Genomic DNA, 18,517 nt, shown 5'->3' on the forward strand with positions numbered 1-18,517 from the left:
TTCGCATTCCCTTCATTTTTGTTCCCCTTTTTGGGTGGCAAGGTGCTTCTATGCCCTTTGAGCTTCAGAGCTCGGCAAGGATTTAATTTTATGGCCCCCGGGAGCGTCGCCCGGCTGACTTATTGTGCTGATATGATTAAGTGGTTCGCTGACTCCGGCTTTATGACAAGTGCAGGATCCAGCGGGATTGCCACGGAACTGGGGACCGATTTGGACCGGCTTTTGCCAGTTGATGGTGCATGTGAAGCAGCTTCTAACTTGTCGAAAACTTCCTGCCTCGCCTTTAATGGAGGGGCTCTTTAAATTTCGTTTTGATTCGATTTCATTTGATTTGAGCCATACACCTTGAAAGTTTGGCCCACCCCGTGCACTTAATGTAGACCCCCACCACCCATTCCCTCCCAATCGACCGGCACAATTGATTGAAATTAGATGAGCTTTTCATAATACAAGACCTAAGCCGCACTTCCCTCCCCCCGAACAGCCATCTACTTGGGATGTGTGTGCGTGTGGGTTTTCCATTAAGTTGGACCGCTTTTCCTTCACGATTTTCCCATTCCCCCTACGACGATCCCCACAACTACCTGGTAAAAGTTTGCTCCTTCTGCCCTCGTACTCCTTGCTCCTTACTCCATATTTCTTACCATATACCATACTGCGGACTGCGAACCCGGCCAACGCTAATATCCCTCAAGTTCCCACCGACTTTGTGCAAATTGGTTATTAAAAGAGTCAACTAGTACGAGCCAGAAATAAATTGAGAGGCAACAGCGCCAGCGAATTCCCTTGCACAAGCAGTTGGAAAATAATAATAATAATAATAAAAGGGGGCAACTTCGGGGGCCATCAGGATGTGTTGCAACTGCTTTCCGATTTTTCTTGAGGGCATACGACGACCGAAAGTATTCCCAAGTATTCTGACAATGTGTTCACCACACATGCAGGCGAAGCTTTATATATACATAGTTTTTCCGAATTTCTGCCATTCGATGACTTTGAAAATAGTTTTAAAAGTTGCCAACTCGGGTGATGAATTGTTTTCAAAGGTAGCAAAATATTGGGAAGTTCTTCTGCAGAAGATCCTGTACTTAAAATCAATTTGATTGAATTTTTATACCCTTTACTTGTTGAGTAAAAGGGTATACTAGATTCGTCGGAAAGTATGTAACAGGTAGAAGGAAGCATTTCCGCCTCCATAAAATGAATATATATTCTTGATGAGGATCACTAGCCAAGCACGATCTAGAAACTTTAGGAGCTAGAACGTTGGGACTTGACATGTAGATTCTTGGGCTTCCTGCGCCCACTCTGACACCCAAAATCGCCCATAACGTTAAGACCCGTCTAAGGCGCTTTTTTCTTAATATTTTTAAAAATATAAATGAGATTTTGTTTTGATTACCATTGTCCAGCTACGTTAAACAAAAATTGTTCGATTCGGGTCATTCATTAAAAAGTTATGAGTAAATAAAATGTGCAAACTTGGGAACAGTCGCTTTGCTACTTGTATATCTCCATCTCTCTCGCACTCCCTGAGTTCTCCTTGTACACTTAGCTGAGTAACGGGTATCGGGAAAGTCGATTTGGAAAATACCTTCATTAAAGAAATTAGAAAAAGCTCACCGCGAAATGGAATGTAAAACGTGAACACTATTATTGAAAATAAGACGCACGGAGATAGAAATAGAGAGAGAGAGAGATGGCCTGCACTAGACCCATCTCGCTCTAATCTAAAGAATTGTCTTGCAAGAGGCCATTAGAAGCTTTCGAATTAATTGAGTAATTTGCTCACCTTGATTGCTTTCGAGGACAGTTGTATATGTGTGTGTGGTTGTCAGGACCCTCTGCACACTTGCATCCTTTCACGCACACAGAGACACACAGCCACTCTCTCATACACACACACACACTTACAAACGCATATGCCGCCATTTGCTCGTTCATTATTTCGCACTAATTAACGTTTCGCGACAAAAGGTGGCGCTTTATTTTTACAACTGCAACTTCGTTTTACTGCTGCTGCTCTGCTGCAACAGTTGATGCACAGCAAGAAACATTTTATATTTTAAAATATTTTATATATACCATATATATATATATTAATTTGAGAATTCTTTGTGCTGAATAAACACCACTTGATAATATTATAACAATATAATAGCTTGGCAAAGACAAAAAGGACAAAAAAAAAAATCGGAAAAAAAATCATGGTATAATAAGTAAAAGTCAATCAGAACTTAAAAATCATATAATAATAAATGCCCAGGGAATACTATGAAAAATTAGTATAAGTCCCAGAAAGGTTTGAATGATTTTTAATAAGCATTTAGATATTAAAAACCAATTAATGCCCAGGGAATGCTATAATAAATTTGTAGCAACCAGAAAACTGTTTAAATGTTGTTAGTCATTGTATTAACATGGCATTTTTTCCAGTGTACTGGCACCATGGCTGCAACGCGTATTGCTGCCACTTGAAGGCCACTCGACGGGGACGGGTTTCGCCTTAATTGCTGTTTATGAGCGGGTTGGCCCAGTAATTAAACAATTTCTTTTGGCCCGGCGAAAACAGTTTCACTTACGGCACCAAGTAGTAAGTTGGCCAACAGTTGGCTGAAATCACACGTACGCAAAAGCCACCCACAAAAAATACAGCCATTAAAAAAAACAAAACATGGTGCTTATTGAGAAATTCAAGATGACAAATAAATTAGCAAATTGTTGATTATATGTATGTGGCATCTAAGAAAGATTGAAGGCGTCCTTGGCTTTGGTGGGGTTCTCCCGGTCGTTGATGCCGGGTTATCCCAGGTAATCTCTAGGTAATCCCCGGTAGTCCTCCTAGACCCTTTCGGCCGTATTCCGCTCGATATAATAGGGCGCCGCACCGATCCGTGTGCATTTGTATCTTAGTTTGCAGCATTCGGGGAAGGGTTCGCTGGGCTGGAGGCGCTCACCATGGTTGCAGTTTTCGATGCGCAGCTTTCCGCATCTGTAAGAAAAGATGATCACTTTCATTTCAAAATTTTAAAAGAATTCTTGTGCATTAAAAAATTTGACAGCCACAAAATAACTGCTTTCATAATTTAGTGCAAGCCTTATTAATTAGTATTATTCACAGTGTTTTAATCAATAATTTGTATAGGGCTTAAAGTAGGTAAAGAAATGCCGTCAAAAACCTATTCAAAAAGGGAACAAAAAAAGAGACAAAGCTGGAACAAGAATTTAATTAAATAAAATGGATGAACTTTAATTTTATTGGACTTCTGTAAATACCGCTTTAATTGGGTTTGATTATGTAGAAAAAAATTTTTGTTGGTCCCTTGGAACTTCCGTGAATCAAATGTGAACATAAACTAATTAATAATTATTCGTTGAATTCTGTCTGCATAACTTTGTATTTTATACAAATAAAATTCAGATCAGTTTCCTTAATTACAATTTAAATATTAAAAAAACTAATAAACCTTTTTATGTGAAATTCCAGCTACATGTTTACATTTTACAGATAAAGTGGCGGAAGATTAAGTGTTTAGTTTAACAATTAAATTGCAACAAAATCCTCCATCTGATAACGTTTTGCCAAAAGTGACTCATTGTTAGGTATAATGCCTTTAAGTTTCTAAGATTGCGAAATGCTTGATCAAAGGAACTCCTGATCTCAAAAACTTTGCTTTTGCGTAAAAATCTTACAAAAAAACACTTAAAACCTGAAGGGGAAAACCCATTTCGGATCTAGGGCAAAACTTTTAGTTTCCCTCAATTTCGTTTTGTCTACCCCACCAAAAGCCGCAATCCAAAGGATGCGAGATGAGGGAAGCCAGCCCCACAACACTCATTTAGTTTTCAGCTCTTTAGCTTGACCTAGAAATTACAGTCTCATCTTTTGCGCTACTTGGCGAACTCGAAACTAAAACTACAAACTCGGCGAGAAGTCGCAGTCGCAAGTGGTTGACATAGCGTCATCTTCGGCGCTACGTTGGATGTGTGTCTTATCAGAGACGAGCGTGTGCCATCAAATACACTCGGAAAAAAAGTGTTAGATTAGGAATAATCTAAGGCACCAAAATAACAACATTTGATTTGACATATGGAAAGCATAAAAATATTTCTTTGTATTGACATCAACTATTTGTGGTAATCTAGAATTTGTAATACTAGCACAAGGAGTTCCTAAGTTTGTAATATAAAACAATTATTTTTAACCTTTCAAAGACTTGTGCCTATAGAAAATTTTTAAAAACAGTTATTTTTAAAATATTTTCTAGTAATATCATACTTTTCTTGAAGTCTTTAACATTTTCCTACAAATAAATAATAATATTAAATTAAATTAGATTATAATTATCATAGTCATATGAGGACAAGTCGGTAGTTACTGAGTTTCTTAATTTTAATAAAGTAACATTGAGAACTTAAATATTTCTTAAGTTTCCCTTCAATATATATGTTTTTACAACTACCTCCCTGTTTCTTTTATGTGTTATTCCTCATTTGACCCGGTCAAGGTACCCTGAACTCACCCTTCGATAAATATTGAGCCATCCTTGTTGCATGTTAGCCGCTGGCAGGGCGTGATGCCAGTTTTGACCCCCAACTCCAGGCTGTCTCCACGGTAAACGCATTTGCCAGGATTTTCTGTTAACACAAAACAGATATATTTTTGTATATGTATCATATAGACGGATGAGCATCCGCTCACCTGGATCCGGTGGTATCAGGCCCGAGTAGCCGCTCACCTGAGCCAGCATCGAGAAAAGCAGGGCGCCTGCGATTACCAATGGGATCAGTGCATTGGGTCTGGCGTGGTGATCCGGAGACATTGCGACCATGTTCGTGTTCAAAACTGGACTGACTTGGACCCGGACTCCGATCGGCGTTGTCTACTCCGCACATAGGGCATACTCGTTGAGATTGCCGCGCTCTGAGTCGTTGCCGTCCCGCTTCCCCTGAAATGGCGGAGAGATTCATCAATTGTTTTTATTCCATACCCAATATTTGGGGGGTATGAGGTATTTCATTGATTTTTTTGAAAAAAAAAAATATAATTATTCTGACATATAATCAAACCAATACAAAGAAAACCTATAAATTCATATAAGTATTATTTCATTAGTAAATCAAACACCTAGGTAAAAAGACATATTTGGAGTTTATTATTGGTTCAGTTAATATAGGAGTACCAAAACTATCTATGTAGGACCACAGTTATTGTGACCGAATCAGAAGAATGTCATGCTTTTCTTTTCTGAGATCATAAATAGTACTTAAGTATAATATAGTATTTATAAAATACTCCTAAGTCGAGTAATAGGTATCCCCTAGTCGATTCGCCTACCACTTGTGTTCGCTTGAGTTTTTGTTTTCGGGTCCGTTGATTATTGTGTATTACTATTTAATTGAAGACGCCACTTCGAGCGGCAACTCATCTCAATTTCTTGATTCTTAATTCTCTGGTGAGCGTTGCGGGGTCAGGCGGTTTATCGGGCGGCCTTTTATTACAGCACTTTAATGCCTCAAATTGTTCTAGAATGTTTGCACAATTAATGGCAAAAGCGGGACAGAGAGTGGCGAAATATAAATTGAGAGCTGGAGATAGAGATAGAGGGTCTACGCATTGATGGGCAGGGAATCACAAATCTGTAATCTAGGGCTGGGAAAATACAGTGCTACATCAGCTTTTCCATTGTTCCACTTAATCTGAATTATATTATAATGCATGTTCGTTGCGTTTGCTTAAATTAAAAATGTAAAATTATTATTAAGTATTTTTCTATACTAAGACATACAAACATTTGTTTAATTTAATAATTTTATTAGTGCAAGGCATATTTTATTGTCTTTAATTCGTGCTTAAATCAAGGGGGATTTTTGGTCATGAAATCATGTGCAACTTGAAGTAAGGAAGCTTAATGCATTCATTATAATTTTCCGGACAAGTTGCTTGACTCAATTAAAAATGCACAAAGTTGACAGAAATCTCTGAATACAGCAAAGTTCGCAATGAAGTAAGATATATAAACATATCTTGTTTGGCTCTTGCAAAGGACTTGCCTGAAACAGCTTTTCCCAAGAAGGGATTTCACTTGGCCACATTGTAAACATTTTCGGTTTAATCTTCACTGCTTTGAAACTTTCTAAATCTAAAGAGCAATATTTACGTGTATATGTACGTGTTAAACCCAGTATGATATACCCCTTTGCAGTATAACATTTTTCTTTAATTAAGCCGTTTTTCTGCTCTATTCAATTAAGGAATTCACCCCAAATTCGTTGAATCTATTGGCCAGACTCCGTTTTCATTTACGCATTTAAAGAACTAGTTCAGTGGCAAATCTTAATGAAATGCATTCGTTGGCTTAACCCGCACACAAGAGCAGACAAATGTTGTGGCAACTTGTGCAATCCAATTGAGACGAGTCCTTCGACAACCCCGCACAATGTTTGCCCTGCTGGCTATTAAATTTTTAATCAAGTTAAAGTGTTGTCAAACACTTCATTCAGCCAGTTCCATTCAACCAGCCCCGGAGTTCCCATTTCCCATTTACCATTTTCGGTGGCAGTCAGAAACAGCAGGCAGATATCAGATATATATACATAGTATGTGGTGGTAATATGGGAACATGTAACTTGCAGCCTAGCTCCCACTACCACTCTTTCTACGAGACCTTCTTTTTCCGTTCATTTGGTGTCGTGTTAGTTATGCATGCATTCATTCGTTCATTCAGCGACATTCATTTCGTTTCATTGCATTTTCTTACAACTTTCCCTGGCATGTGCCCCACTGGCACCACACCCAAGAACCCATCCTCTAAAACACCGTACACCACGGCGGCATAACCGCATTGTGGGAACCACTTCACCACTCCACCCACCATCGCTTCCTTTGGCTGCCGCCAATCCCTGTGGACACTTGTTCGTGTGCTTCCCCTTTATGATGTAAGGCTTTCTTTGCCGCTTTCTTTTTGTGCCCGATACCTCTTCTTTGTTGAGTGTATTAGATTTAACACCTATCAATATCCTCCTCTTTTATTCACTGATCCTGGTATCTTGATAATTGATTATTTACTACTGTACATTAATCATCATTAAATGTTCCCCAACCACTTCAATAAATATAATATTAAATTCAGGCCTTTTTTCAAATTTGAAAACTTAATCTTTTGAATTCCTTCCAATATGCCTTCTTTTTAATCACTGAACCTGCTTAGCTGAAAAAATACTAATAATGTAATAGATTTTTTAATACCATACTTCAATTATTATTTTTTTTTATTACAGGGTAATGGTCATTCGATCTCCATAAGCTACTAAATACTGTGCCTTTCCTGTTCGCCTTTGTGGTAAATGAAATGCAAATAAATTGTCAACTGCAGCTAAATAAAATTTTAATTTATAACGGGTTTGACTGGCTTTCATTGTATAAAGGGCGGACCGAGGGGGTTGAGCTACCGAGTGTATATTGCCCCAAGAAAGGTGAGTGCAGCTGAAAACCATCCAAGTAATTGAAACGGAAGAAAGATTTCCTTTGTCAATTGAATGCTGTAAATATTTATTGAACTCTGTCATTTCAAATGACAGCATTCGATGTTTATTGTAATGAATAAGACAATGCCAATGCATATGGTAGTACATTAAATTTTAAGTGGTTACCGGTCCTTGGAAAGACACAGGAAAAAAGGATGGTCGCTTAAAAAATATTTAAAAACTTGTTTACAGCTTAAAAACATATTTTTTTTATGAACAATTTTCTTGCCTTTACATAAACTTGTCGCTAAAGTTAAATATAATAAAATAAGTTTCTTAAGAGTTGGAATACCAAGTGAACTTAATTTTCATTGCAGGTCTTTAAAATAAATCGATAGAGCCCTATTGTTTGTTTAGTTTCTTTGCCACTTAAACGTAAACTTTAAAGTGATATTTATCTTTGGAGTGTACTGCCGTTTTAGTTTGTTTTAAGCGGGGCTACTGCCCTGGAAAGTTCGATTTATATTGATTGGCCAAGGTCTTTGGGAAACGCAGAACCACCCACCTTTTTTCGGTCTGCTCGCTGGGCACCAAAGTCGCAACTGCATGCGTTTAACAAGTGACCACAAAAGCGGGTTCGTAGCCCCCCCTACTGATTTTTTTCTTTTTTTTTTTGGAACTGAACGGGACGACAAACATGCACACAGGGAGCCCCAGAGCTAATTCGCATTTGATTATTTAAATTAGCGAAATGAGTGACAGGCAGAGTGAGGGTGAATACACGCGCTCAAATTGAATAGTTTTGTGCGGCGACCGATGTCCGAAAAGATCCAAAAATAAACGGCATGGTGGAGCGGAGCGACCTGGAGCAAATCGGACCATCGTTCAAATCGGCATTGTTAGTGCTTTGTTAGACCGCCGAACTGCGAGACAGCGAGACAGCGAGACTGCTAGACTGCGATTTCGCATTTTTTAGAAAATGTATTCAGTGCAGGGGCGACATTCGCAGCGGCAACGAAAGCGACAGCCATAGCACACACACACTGCCACCTGGCATCCCAGATACATCCCCAGACAGCCACCCACACAGGTGCAGATCGAGAGAGAGAGAGAGATAGCATTGAAAGGAAAGTGGAAAGTGGTCAAGAAGAAAGGCTAGAGAAAGCTAGAAAAGTCATCTCCATCTTCTGTAGTCCGCTGTGTGTGTGTTAGTGCGCGCCGGAAATGGCCAAATTAGTGACTTACATCTTCATCGCCAGCTCGTTGGTGCTATGGTATCTCCTGCTCTTCGGTGGCAGGGGCGTCAGGGGCGTGGAGGCCACCAACGGGCACGGGGGTCAGCTGGAGGGGCGCGATTTTCACCACCACGGCGGCAGCCATCACATACGTCGTAAGTGAACAGGCATGAAAAGGTCCAACATAAAGAAAAACCCACTGGAAGTCAAGAAAACAGTGCTTTCAAAAACCCCACAATATCCTTGATATCAAGAAAAATCCTTCTTAAATTTTTGCCAGAGACGACCTAACCTTTGTTTGAAGAAAATAACTGTCTTGTTGCAATGGTTACTATGGTATCAAATGTCATCAAAAAGTGATAAATATTGGAGTCCCCTAGTCTGACTTTATAAAAACTTTGTTCTTGATCTTGAAACTAAACTCAGTAAACAAAAAATTTGAAATTTCCTTCAATTTTTGTTACTTATAATTAAATCCCATTAAATATTTTGGTTATCTTTTAATCTTGAAGATTTATAATTATTTTTAAAGATAAGGAAAATAACATTTAATTCAAAGGTATAAAAACTAATAGCGCATCAGTCTGAAATCAAAAATTTCGTTCGTGATTCTTTAAGAGACGAACAACAGTTTATATCATAATAAAATATAGATATATATAATCATGGTTACTTTTTCCAGGTAACATCAACCACTGCTGGCGTCGCTACGATGGCTACAATCTGCAGAACACCGTGGTAAACAAAAAGGAGCAGCTGAAGAAGCCCTATGGCATACTGTGCAACTTCAAGTGCACCTGGTTCTTCACCGTCAGGTGGGTCATGCAGCTGCCAATTGTTTCCAGTTCTCACTCTGATTCCAATCCTCTATCGTTGCAGCTTCCCCACTTGCGAGTTCATCTACGATTATAAGTTATCCTGCGTGCTGTTCACGTCACTGCCCGACTGTACCAGCGTCCAGTGCACGCTTTTGAATTACTTCGAGTAACTAGTGTATTTATTTAAGCCCTTTTTTTTTTGATAGCATAAGTCTGATTAATACTAGATTTTATATGGACATGTAGAGAGACGGAGAGAGAAAGTATTATTAAATCAAAGACCTAATTTATAAATGCAAGCTGTTTTTATTTTCCATAAGGTTTGTACTTTCAAGTCAATGAAGTTTCCAACTGGCTTACAATACGAAATGGAAAGAAATGGTTTGTCTATTATTAAGCAAAATCATCTGGAAAGAATAGTTAACCTTAAAAATTACTTTTTTGACTGGATTGATGAGATTGACTAGCCCTACGATAAATCTGTCAGCCATTGTCTATTCCAAGTCATGGCAGTCATTCTAAATGCTGGTAACATATTCGGAGTCAAAGTTTACGGCTCGCGTCTCACTTAAAGTTGCCGTAAAGCCAAAGAGTCAACAATGCTGTTCGCACTCCATTTGATGGCAAAGTTGAAAAGCCACAAAAGCTAGCAATGGACCCATCCAAAGCAGCCGAATCGCTTCATGCCCCCTCATTTGGGGAGGCGGGGCCACGCCCAATTACCTGGCCACATACCTGTAAGCTGGCCAAAAAGCAATCCACTTTTTGTAGTAAACAAATTTGAAACACTTTGTTACCAACGTCATTTTTTTCCCACCGCTTCGCATCGCTTCCCCGTTTTTGCCCAGTTCCCGGCAGCTTTTTAGCCCAGTTAAAAGCGATATATCCGCTCAACTTGATGGCCAAAAACGACGGCTCCTGGCTGGAGGTTGAGTTAACCAAACTTGGTTAGTCCATGGACCTGAACTCCTGGCCCCCAACCTACAGCCGCAAATAAATCGTTCGACATTTATAAGCCAGTCAAAGTTATGCCAAAGCGTTTCCTGAAAATTTGTGTACCCAGTTTTTCCGAAGGGATGAGGGACTATGGTATTGAACTGGGTGTGGGGAGGGGGCTGGGTTGTCAGGTGCTGGCTAAAAATAAGATAAATTATGTGGCTGTAGTCAATGGAGCTGTTAACTCGCGCACCTGCGATAGGGTTCCCATTCCCAAAATCCTCCATCCCTTTGACCAACCAACTGCTCAACAAAAACGTAGAGTGGGTTGTATAATTCGAAAGAGGAGAAGGGGTCACCAACTCACTTGCTTCAATTTTGGCCTGGGCCAGATGGGGCCGCACTTTAATGGAATCAAACGAAATGGCATTGATCGCTGAAGGCCAACTGACCCGCACCAGAAGGCAGAAGATCAACACGATTCGGTTTTGTTTGGTTCGGATCTGTCAGTCAGTTGTGCGAGTGTTCCTAACTGGGATTTGGGTCGTGGTCGTTTCGTTGTGCGTTTATATCGCTTCATAAAGAGTGTACATATATGTATGGTATATATGGATGGAGATCGGATCGCTTGGGGAACTACGCGTAGTGCGTAGTGCGTAGTTTGCTTTATTGCATTGGGTGCGTTGGCGGTGGCTTCTATTTCAATGTTGATTGGCAAATTACGGCAATTTCTGGGGGCTGGGAATTAGATTATTTTTAAATAGTTATAAACAAATTAATTGCGCATTACGACTGAATTGTGCAACTATCTGTTGGGGCAAACTAAAGCAGGCATTGCGGAGTGCCCATGTAAACAGATTAAAATCTACTATGCAAAAATATACGTGTGCTTGGACTATTTCAAACGTAAATGCACCATTGGCTCTTTAAATATATTTAATTTTTACTCTTATAATAACATTATTCACATATAATAACTCTTGATAATATACTTATAAATGGATATCGAACATAAAAAAATTCACACAATTTTTTTCAGTATATATTAGGCAAACTGTGTGATTCCCCTCGTTCGGTGTGCAACTGAAAATGTGATTCATAACTCAATTTCATATTGAAAATGTTGATATTGGCATTTGATTTGAGTGAATGATTTACTGACTGAGTGATTGACTGATTATGCCGAGTTTAAGTGACCTAGGAGATACACTAAACATGTTGCATTCCCCGAGTTTATGCATTCATAGCGTCCCATCCCCATTGCATTTCCATTCCACATCACATCCCGCAACCAGCCCCTCCTCACCTGAATTGGGCGATAGCTGACTGATTTGCCACACAAAAGGTGGCAAAAGCCGCAACTACAATCCCATGAGATTCGAAACTGAAACCGAAATGGAAACCGAAAACGAAACCGAAACGGAAAAACGAGGATGGCAAAGTGTGACTGACTCTCCCTATTGCTTTGGTTTTGCACTGAGCAAAAACATAACAATCAACTGAGGATTTACTACGCATAAAGAAAACATTTTGAAAAAAAAAACAACCTACAAAATATATTAGTGGCGCCCAACGTGGGGCGTTGCTTATGATGCATTGCATGTTCTAGTATTCTTAGGTTTAATGATTGCTTTTTAGCAACAATTTTTTCTCCGTGTGGTAATCATATTAGAGAGCAGGAGGTGTAGAAAATGAAGAAGAAGGAGGCAGATGGGGTCGCATACCCACACAGTCTCATGCGATAATTTATCAATTGGCATCAATTTAGGCGCACAACAGCTCAAACTCGTGGCATTTCTTTGCCGTTTGTTTATTTGTATCATTTTTTTCTCATTTTTTTGTCCCATTTTGATTCGTTTGCTTGATATTCGCTGGTGATTTTCGGCACACTCGCGACATCCATCGCTGGCGGCGGTTAAAACCGCGCCGAGACATCCACGCATCGCACTCGAAGCATCCGAAGGCGTTCAAAGTCGCTAGCTACATGGCAGGCTCAGATTTAGATACAGTTTTAGCGTCAGATACAGATTCAGATACCGATTGTGACGGTGACGGTGGTTATAACTACGATTGTTGTGCAATGGCCAAATCGATAACAGAAACGGCAAAAACGACAACGAGAGCATCCATAACTGCAATACACACACGCAAGAGCACCACAACAATCGCATTTGTTTTGCTGTTAATCCTCTGCTGTTTATGTGATTACAACTATGGAAGTATGTAGTCTCAATCACCTCCTCCCTCTGAAAAGTTTTTTTTTGTTTTGATCACGTTTTTTTTTTGTGAGTGGGTGTTTTGTGGTGAAATTCAATGACAGTTCATGTGTGACGTCAAAAGACACTGACAAGAAACTGCGTTGCGTATACGTCATGTGGCCCACTAGATTCGGCAACTCGTTGAATATATAAATATATTATATTAACACCACATCAAATAAAGCATCAACTCAGGACATGGCAAATATACAAACAAACCATTTATTGTGGTAATTTTTGTTTTCAATTTTTTTTCTAAAAGTGCTCAAAAAATGTGCAATGAACGATATGTCTATAAATATCTGAACATATTAAATGCTTTTCATGAAATAAAAAAATAAAGGCAATTGAAAATGCAATTGTGGTAAAAGTATTACGACTAATTGGCTTTAAATGTGTTAATTTATAAATACCTACCTCTGATTCATTTTATTTAAAGCCACTTTGCAAGACCTTTTTCAAACGACAACATATAAAACTTAAAACTTCTTAAATTATTTTTTTTTCTTAAGCTTCAAGTGCAATACCAATCAAAAATAATCCCATTGGGCCTTAGTTTTGAAACCCATAAAAACAATGTAGCAGCGATTAGCAATCTATTGAAAGCATATCTAAAAGTGTTGCCGTAGTAACCCAATGCCGGGGTAAACCGAAACAGAAATTGAAAATCGGACAAATGAATGGGGGGAATGTTTTAGGCTTAATTGGCAGTCGAAGTCCTTACGCAACAAGGACTCTGGCACACAGATTAGTCTATCCTAAACACAACACACAAGTGCATGTATAAATGTTACCCATTTTGCAGGCTGGGCATCACAATGCTGGAGGAAGCACAATTCCGGCTCGATCCAAACGCCAGACGGAGAATTTAAGCGACCCTTCGGCATACTCTGCACATATCGCTGCTTTCTCTGGTTTCCGCCAATGTAAGTTATGCAATCACAATCAGTCAGCCACCCAAACACCCGTCTCCATAACATCCACCTACATAACCAGCCATAACACCCATAAATACCAACCACCTAGTGCCATTGAAATACCCAGCCAGCACATGCAATTTGCAATTTATGCACGCCTCTGTTATTCTGTAGTGTGAATTGCATTTTAAAATAAACTTGTTTGGCTTTTGCTTGGGGTTTGCTTTTCGGACTTGAGCTCGGGGCACGCACATATAGGTATGGGTATATGGGTATGGGTATGGCGATGGTTACTGGGTAGCATTTGAATTGCATAACAATTAAAATGGCTGGCAGCACTGTTTCGACTCGTTTGGCTTCTTTTTGTCGAGCTGCCACTGCCATCGCTATCGGGAATAAATATTTCATCAGCGATTCCTTGCATCCGCACCAATGCATCACATCACCTCCATTCTTTCCTTTTTTTTTTGGCTTCCACTGTTTACATTCTGATGTTTGTTCCCACTTTCAGCTATCCCTACTGCGAATTCATATTCGATCTGCGCTTATCGAGGCACTTCACATCCTTTCCGGACTGCTATGAGATTCGGTGCAACGAGACCTTCTCCTTTTTCGGCAAGGAGCCCCACTACTGACCCACTCCATATGTGACCCACCACTCCCATTCCTGACTTCCTTCTTCTTTTTTTTTTGAGTGCTATCTGTGACTAAGAATTGTATGCTTCAATAAATATGGGTTACTGCAGAAAACAATGCATTCGTTTGTCTCTGTCGAAAGTGTGAATATTAAGAGCATTTAACGTCTTTGTTTTTTGGGAGAATTATGGGTTCTCTTCTCGCTTTCTGGCCATTTTCTATAATTTATTGATATTGCAGTTTTTTGGCATATAAGTATTCAAGATATTAATAAAATGAGTGTCATTTTGAGTACAGCTAAAGTAACACTTGAGCTTTAAATCATACACAACCTTAAGGTGTTTATTTTGGTTTATAATGTATCTACCTTATAACTATATTTTCTTTCAAAAGGTTAACCACTTAATTACAGCCTACCTTTACTCCATAGACCAGCTTATATTATTCTATGTAAATAGTGCCCTTCAGTGTCGGACAATCATTCGGCATGATTGTTTTTAAATCTCACGTCTCCTGAAGTTTGTGATGAATGGTTCTTGCGACCGCACTCCACAATCCACTCGAAGGACTCGAGATCCTGTGAGAGGTGTTCATTGCCCTGGCGCCAAGCTGCAGGCAATTTCCTTCACTTTCCTTTTCAGCTGGCTTTTAGTTTATTTCCGGTTTCGTAATAAAGGACAAACAAACAAATAAACAAAGGGCATGGGACAAAGGACCAGATACAGATATTGGATACCAGTAGGTTACTGGATGCTGAATACTGAACACTGGAGACACCAGCCCAAAGCAACCTCATTCAATTCACAAATATTTGCATACAAATTAGCATTCTAATTGACTCGAGCCCAAAAATAAAGTAACAAACTGGTCCTTCGGTGGCGTGGTCGGGCAGAGGGCTCTACTCGGTTCATGTGAATGGAAAAACGTGTCCGCGGAAGGGGCAATTGGAAAAGAAAATGGGGGTGGGATTGGGTGAAGGGGGCTGTGCCAGCGGTGTCTGTTGGCCATTGTCTTGGCGGATGGCACAAGCCGTTACCAACTAGCTCATACTCCACGGTTCCATGGTTACCTTTACACTGTGAAAAATCATTAAAGGATAGAGACAACTATTAAAAGCACTTACTAATATAATTCTACTTTTATTTTTCACTAATGTTTTGAAAAAATTTGTATTTTAAATTGTCTTAAAGTATGCAACGATATATTTTAAGTTCAGGAGTAAAAAGAATGTATTCTTAATGACCATAATTCACTGCATACTTTCAATCACCTAAAGTTGAATTTTAAGATTAAAGTGTATCTTTACAAGAAACATTTCAAACCAACTTTGATTCATGTTTACCTTATGATAGTAAAAAGTAAATATTTGTATATTTTAAAAAGTGAATACAAAAATGAACCTTCTTCTTTTAGGTGATGATATTATATTTGTCAGTGGCGGATCCAGAATTTGAATTTGGGTGGGTGGTGTAGGCTGGTTTATAAAAAACTGTGCTGAGTAGAAATATAATTACATATACTTTTTAACCCGAGTGGGGGATCTATCCCCTATATACCCCCGTGGATTCCAGCATGATATTTGTATATAAAAGTATTTACATTTGGAGCCATTCATATTCCCCAGTGTATTTTGATTCCCTTTCCTAATGCTTAGCCGCTCGAGTTAATTGTTTGCTTAGTGTCATAAAAATACAGTTTACGCCTTCCACAACAACACGTCCAGGTGACCCCCTGACCCCCTTAACCCCCACGCCCCAAGGAACCACCACCCGTAGGATCTCGAGTTGGTCTAGCAGCAGCGATGTGGCTTAGTGGCATTGGCCAAGCGGAAAGAAAGGGGTTTTAAGGGGGAATGGAATGGAGCTGAAGCGAGTGGATAACAGCCACGTGCAAACAAAAGGTCGACGCAGACAATGTTGTCGCTGGAAAACTTTTAACTTTTACAAACTTAATTGTTGCCTGCTCTAAATATATAACACAGCAGGATCCACCAGCTTTGGTGGGCGGTGGGCGGTGCGGTGGGCGTGGTTGCGGGCAGGCACTTGGGTGGGTGGGGTGTCTTTGCGGCAATCGCCTTTGTGTACTGGCGTTCTGCAATTTATGGCACTTTGTCTGCTTAAAGTTATATTTAATGTTACCCATTGTACTGGGTTATTAATATGAAAATTTGGCGAGAACTTATACCTTTACTAATGAATTTTATACTTACATTTGAAATACCCCATGAATTTAATTTTTCAATAGGTTAGCTCTAAAATTTCCTGAGATCTAGATTTTAAAACGTATAGAAAACAAATTTATTCATCAAAAAAATTGCTTAAATAAGTCGTTGTTCTTTAATACATACATCAAATAATCCCCTAGGAATTGCAAGAATTTATTTTAATGGGAGGCAAATTAATTTATCAAACATTTGTTCAGAAAAGTTATTGTTGAGCTGGTCAAATAGCTTCAGAATTTATTAAAATAAATAAATTAAATCAACTTGTCTCTTTGTGGGTGGAGTTGGCCCATGCATGTTCACCACTTTGTATTCGTGATATTAAAAACAAAAAAAAACCAAACTTTGTGAACATACCTGAATTATGATTAATTCCAAAACCGCCGCAAGTATGCCCGCAAGTAAAATGTCCTAATAAATTAAATTAAGGCGTCTCCCTAGTGATTTCTGACTGGCATAGCTTCACCTGTGTACCTCAGTGCTTCGGCTAATTTAAGCGCTTCACAATTCGCCGTACATCCCGGCGTATACGTGATGTATACTTGACGTATACGCGACGTGAGCTGCTACTGCCGCTGGTTGGAGTTGGGGAATCCCCGGGCAGCAAAGCATTAGCACAGCCTTGAATAATGCGGGGGGAAATTCGAGAGTTGTTGCGACTCCAGCAAATAAATATTCAGAATGCAATAACGCATGGAATTTGCTAGCACTTAGCGTGTCGTTTTGCCCACTTGCAATGCCCTCGTTGCTGCAGCAGCCCTGCTGAAAAACTTATTTAACTTTTTACGATGTCATTTGGGAAAGTTTGTAATCATTTTCGTTAGTGCATGCTTCAAAAATGGCAAAAGAAAGGAAGCCAAGAAATTATTTATACGATTTTCAGACAGTTGAAAGTGTACGACCGAGTATAAATAAAGCGTTGCCGCTGCCGTTTCTCATTCCTTTCGATCCAAAGAGGCCGAAGAGGAGTTTTCCCCAGTTTTCCCAGCGCGTCTCGACTCTCCAACTGCCAGTCGAAGTTTTCAAAAATGTTGTTTTCCACTTCTCCCGCGTTTACTCGCACAGTGTGTGTGTCTTTTTTTTTTTTTCTCTTTTTAAACCCCAACCCTCTGAGATCCTGAGCCAAAGTTTTGGAGTATTAGTGCGTGCAGCGATTCGAGGGGGCCGAGATGCAACTTTTACTTTCCAAGCTGCAGCTTGTGGCTGCCCTTGCCATTTCCTTCACTTAGATGCAGTTATCCAGTTAACCAGCCGCAGGCCAACTGCTCAAAGCAGCTGCCACCGAAAACTTTGGGCTAATCCCCAGACCCACTTCAAGTCCCAATCCCGAACCCAAGCCCCACTGATATTTTCCGGGCTGAGATTGGGACAGTTGGGCAACACGAGGTAAGTGCAACAGATGTATCGGTTCCATGAATAACACATTAGTGGTCCAAAGAACTAAGGTGACACCTATAGTTTTGATCACACTACACTATACAATTGCTTAAAGCGGGGGACTCTTTTTAAAAGCTATTCTCAGCTTCATATGATATTTTCAATCATTTTGCTCGAAAAATGACAAAAAAACCAAGAATCAACTAAGACATTACTTCCTAATGCATCGTTGAAGTTTTCCGTAAGTTCTGCTTGCAAGGGACAGCTCGGAAAAAAGCTTTTAAGCTACTTAAGGTTGTTGGCAGGGCGATTTTCCACAGGGAAAATGGTTACAGGGGGTAAATACCCGACTAATGAGTTGACTGGCCACGCCCCACAACAGTGACGCAAAAAATGAAAATAGAAAAAAGGACAGGGCAGAGGGCAAAAAAGCAAGAAACAGATGGATACCAAGAAATCGCTTGGAGGAAATCCCCCAATCAACTCTTTTCATATGGTTCAAAGGGCAGTCAACTTCTAAACATATAAATAAATAATGAACTTTTTAAAGCAAAATACTTCAGAGATTTGATAACTTGATTTGATAACAAAACTATAATAGGTAAAAAAAAATTGTATAACATAAATTAAAATGTTGATTAAAATAAAAGAA

The 18,517-nt window shown here is 39.5% G+C and overlaps 3 protein-coding genes across 3 annotated transcripts; 2 read left to right on the forward strand and 1 right to left on the reverse strand.

The window, feature by feature from the left end:
* Positions 1-2,658: 2,658 nt before the first annotated feature.
* Positions 2,659-8,155, reverse strand: LOC119557742. The gene is made up of 4 exons (XM_037870628.1): positions 8,033-8,155; positions 4,703-4,949; positions 4,524-4,638; positions 2,659-2,992 (listed from the first exon to the last, which is right to left on the reverse strand). The coding sequence occupies exons 2-4, from the start codon at positions 4,830-4,832 to the stop codon at positions 2,842-2,844; spliced, it is 396 nt and encodes a 131-aa protein (XP_037726556.1). The 5' UTR covers positions 4,833-4,949; positions 8,033-8,155; the 3' UTR covers positions 2,659-2,841.
* Positions 8,156-8,324: 169 nt separating this feature from the next.
* Positions 8,325-9,814, forward strand: LOC119557741. Its single transcript, XM_037870626.1, has 3 exons — positions 8,325-8,857; positions 9,385-9,517; positions 9,582-9,814. The coding sequence occupies exons 1-3, from the start codon at positions 8,692-8,694 to the stop codon at positions 9,688-9,690; spliced, it is 408 nt and encodes a 135-aa protein (XP_037726554.1). The 5' UTR covers positions 8,325-8,691; the 3' UTR covers positions 9,691-9,814.
* A 2,516-nt stretch (positions 9,815-12,330) lies between these two features.
* LOC119557740 lies at positions 12,331-14,382 on the forward strand. Its single transcript, XM_037870625.1, has 3 exons — positions 12,331-12,675; positions 13,520-13,640; positions 14,143-14,382. The coding sequence occupies exons 1-3, from the start codon at positions 12,441-12,443 to the stop codon at positions 14,264-14,266; spliced, it is 480 nt and encodes a 159-aa protein (XP_037726553.1). The 5' UTR covers positions 12,331-12,440; the 3' UTR covers positions 14,267-14,382.
* Positions 14,383-18,517: the final 4,135 nt, after the last annotated feature.

The sequence above is a fragment of the Drosophila subpulchrella genome, chromosome X (genome assembly GCF_014743375.2).
Source record: "Drosophila subpulchrella strain 33 F10 #4 breed RU33 chromosome X, RU_Dsub_v1.1 Primary Assembly, whole genome shotgun sequence".
Taxonomy (NCBI): Eukaryota; Metazoa; Arthropoda; class Insecta; order Diptera; family Drosophilidae; genus Drosophila; species Drosophila subpulchrella.

Bases quoted from the DNA above. Each gene is read 5' to 3' on its own strand.
- LOC119557742 (XM_037870628.1), bottom strand. From the start codon at position 4,832: ATGGTCGCAATGTCTCCGGATCACCACGCCAGACCCAATGCACTGATC. The intron at 4,639-4,702 runs GTGAGCGGATGC...TTGTGTTAACAG, and splicing joins CCTGATACCACCGGATCCAG to AAAATCCTGGCAAATGCGTT. The intron at 2,993-4,523 runs GTGAGTTCAGGG...CTTTTCTTACAG, and splicing joins GGCTCAATATTTATCGAAGG to ATGCGGAAAGCTGCGCATCG.
- LOC119557741 (XM_037870626.1), top strand. From the start codon at position 8,692: ATGGCCAAATTAGTGACTTACATCTTCATCGCCAGCTCGTTGGTGCTA. The intron at 8,858-9,384 runs GTAAGTGAACAG...TACTTTTTCCAG, and splicing joins CGGCAGCCATCACATACGTC to GTAACATCAACCACTGCTGG. The intron at 9,518-9,581 runs GTGGGTCATGCA...CTATCGTTGCAG, and splicing joins ACCTGGTTCTTCACCGTCAG to CTTCCCCACTTGCGAGTTCA.
- LOC119557740 (XM_037870625.1), top strand. From the start codon at position 12,441: ATGGCAGGCTCAGATTTAGATACAGTTTTAGCGTCAGATACAGATTCA. The intron at 12,676-13,519 runs GTATGTAGTCTC...CCCATTTTGCAG, and splicing joins ATGTGATTACAACTATGGAA to GCTGGGCATCACAATGCTGG. The intron at 13,641-14,142 runs GTAAGTTATGCA...TCCCACTTTCAG, and splicing joins TTTCTCTGGTTTCCGCCAAT to CTATCCCTACTGCGAATTCA.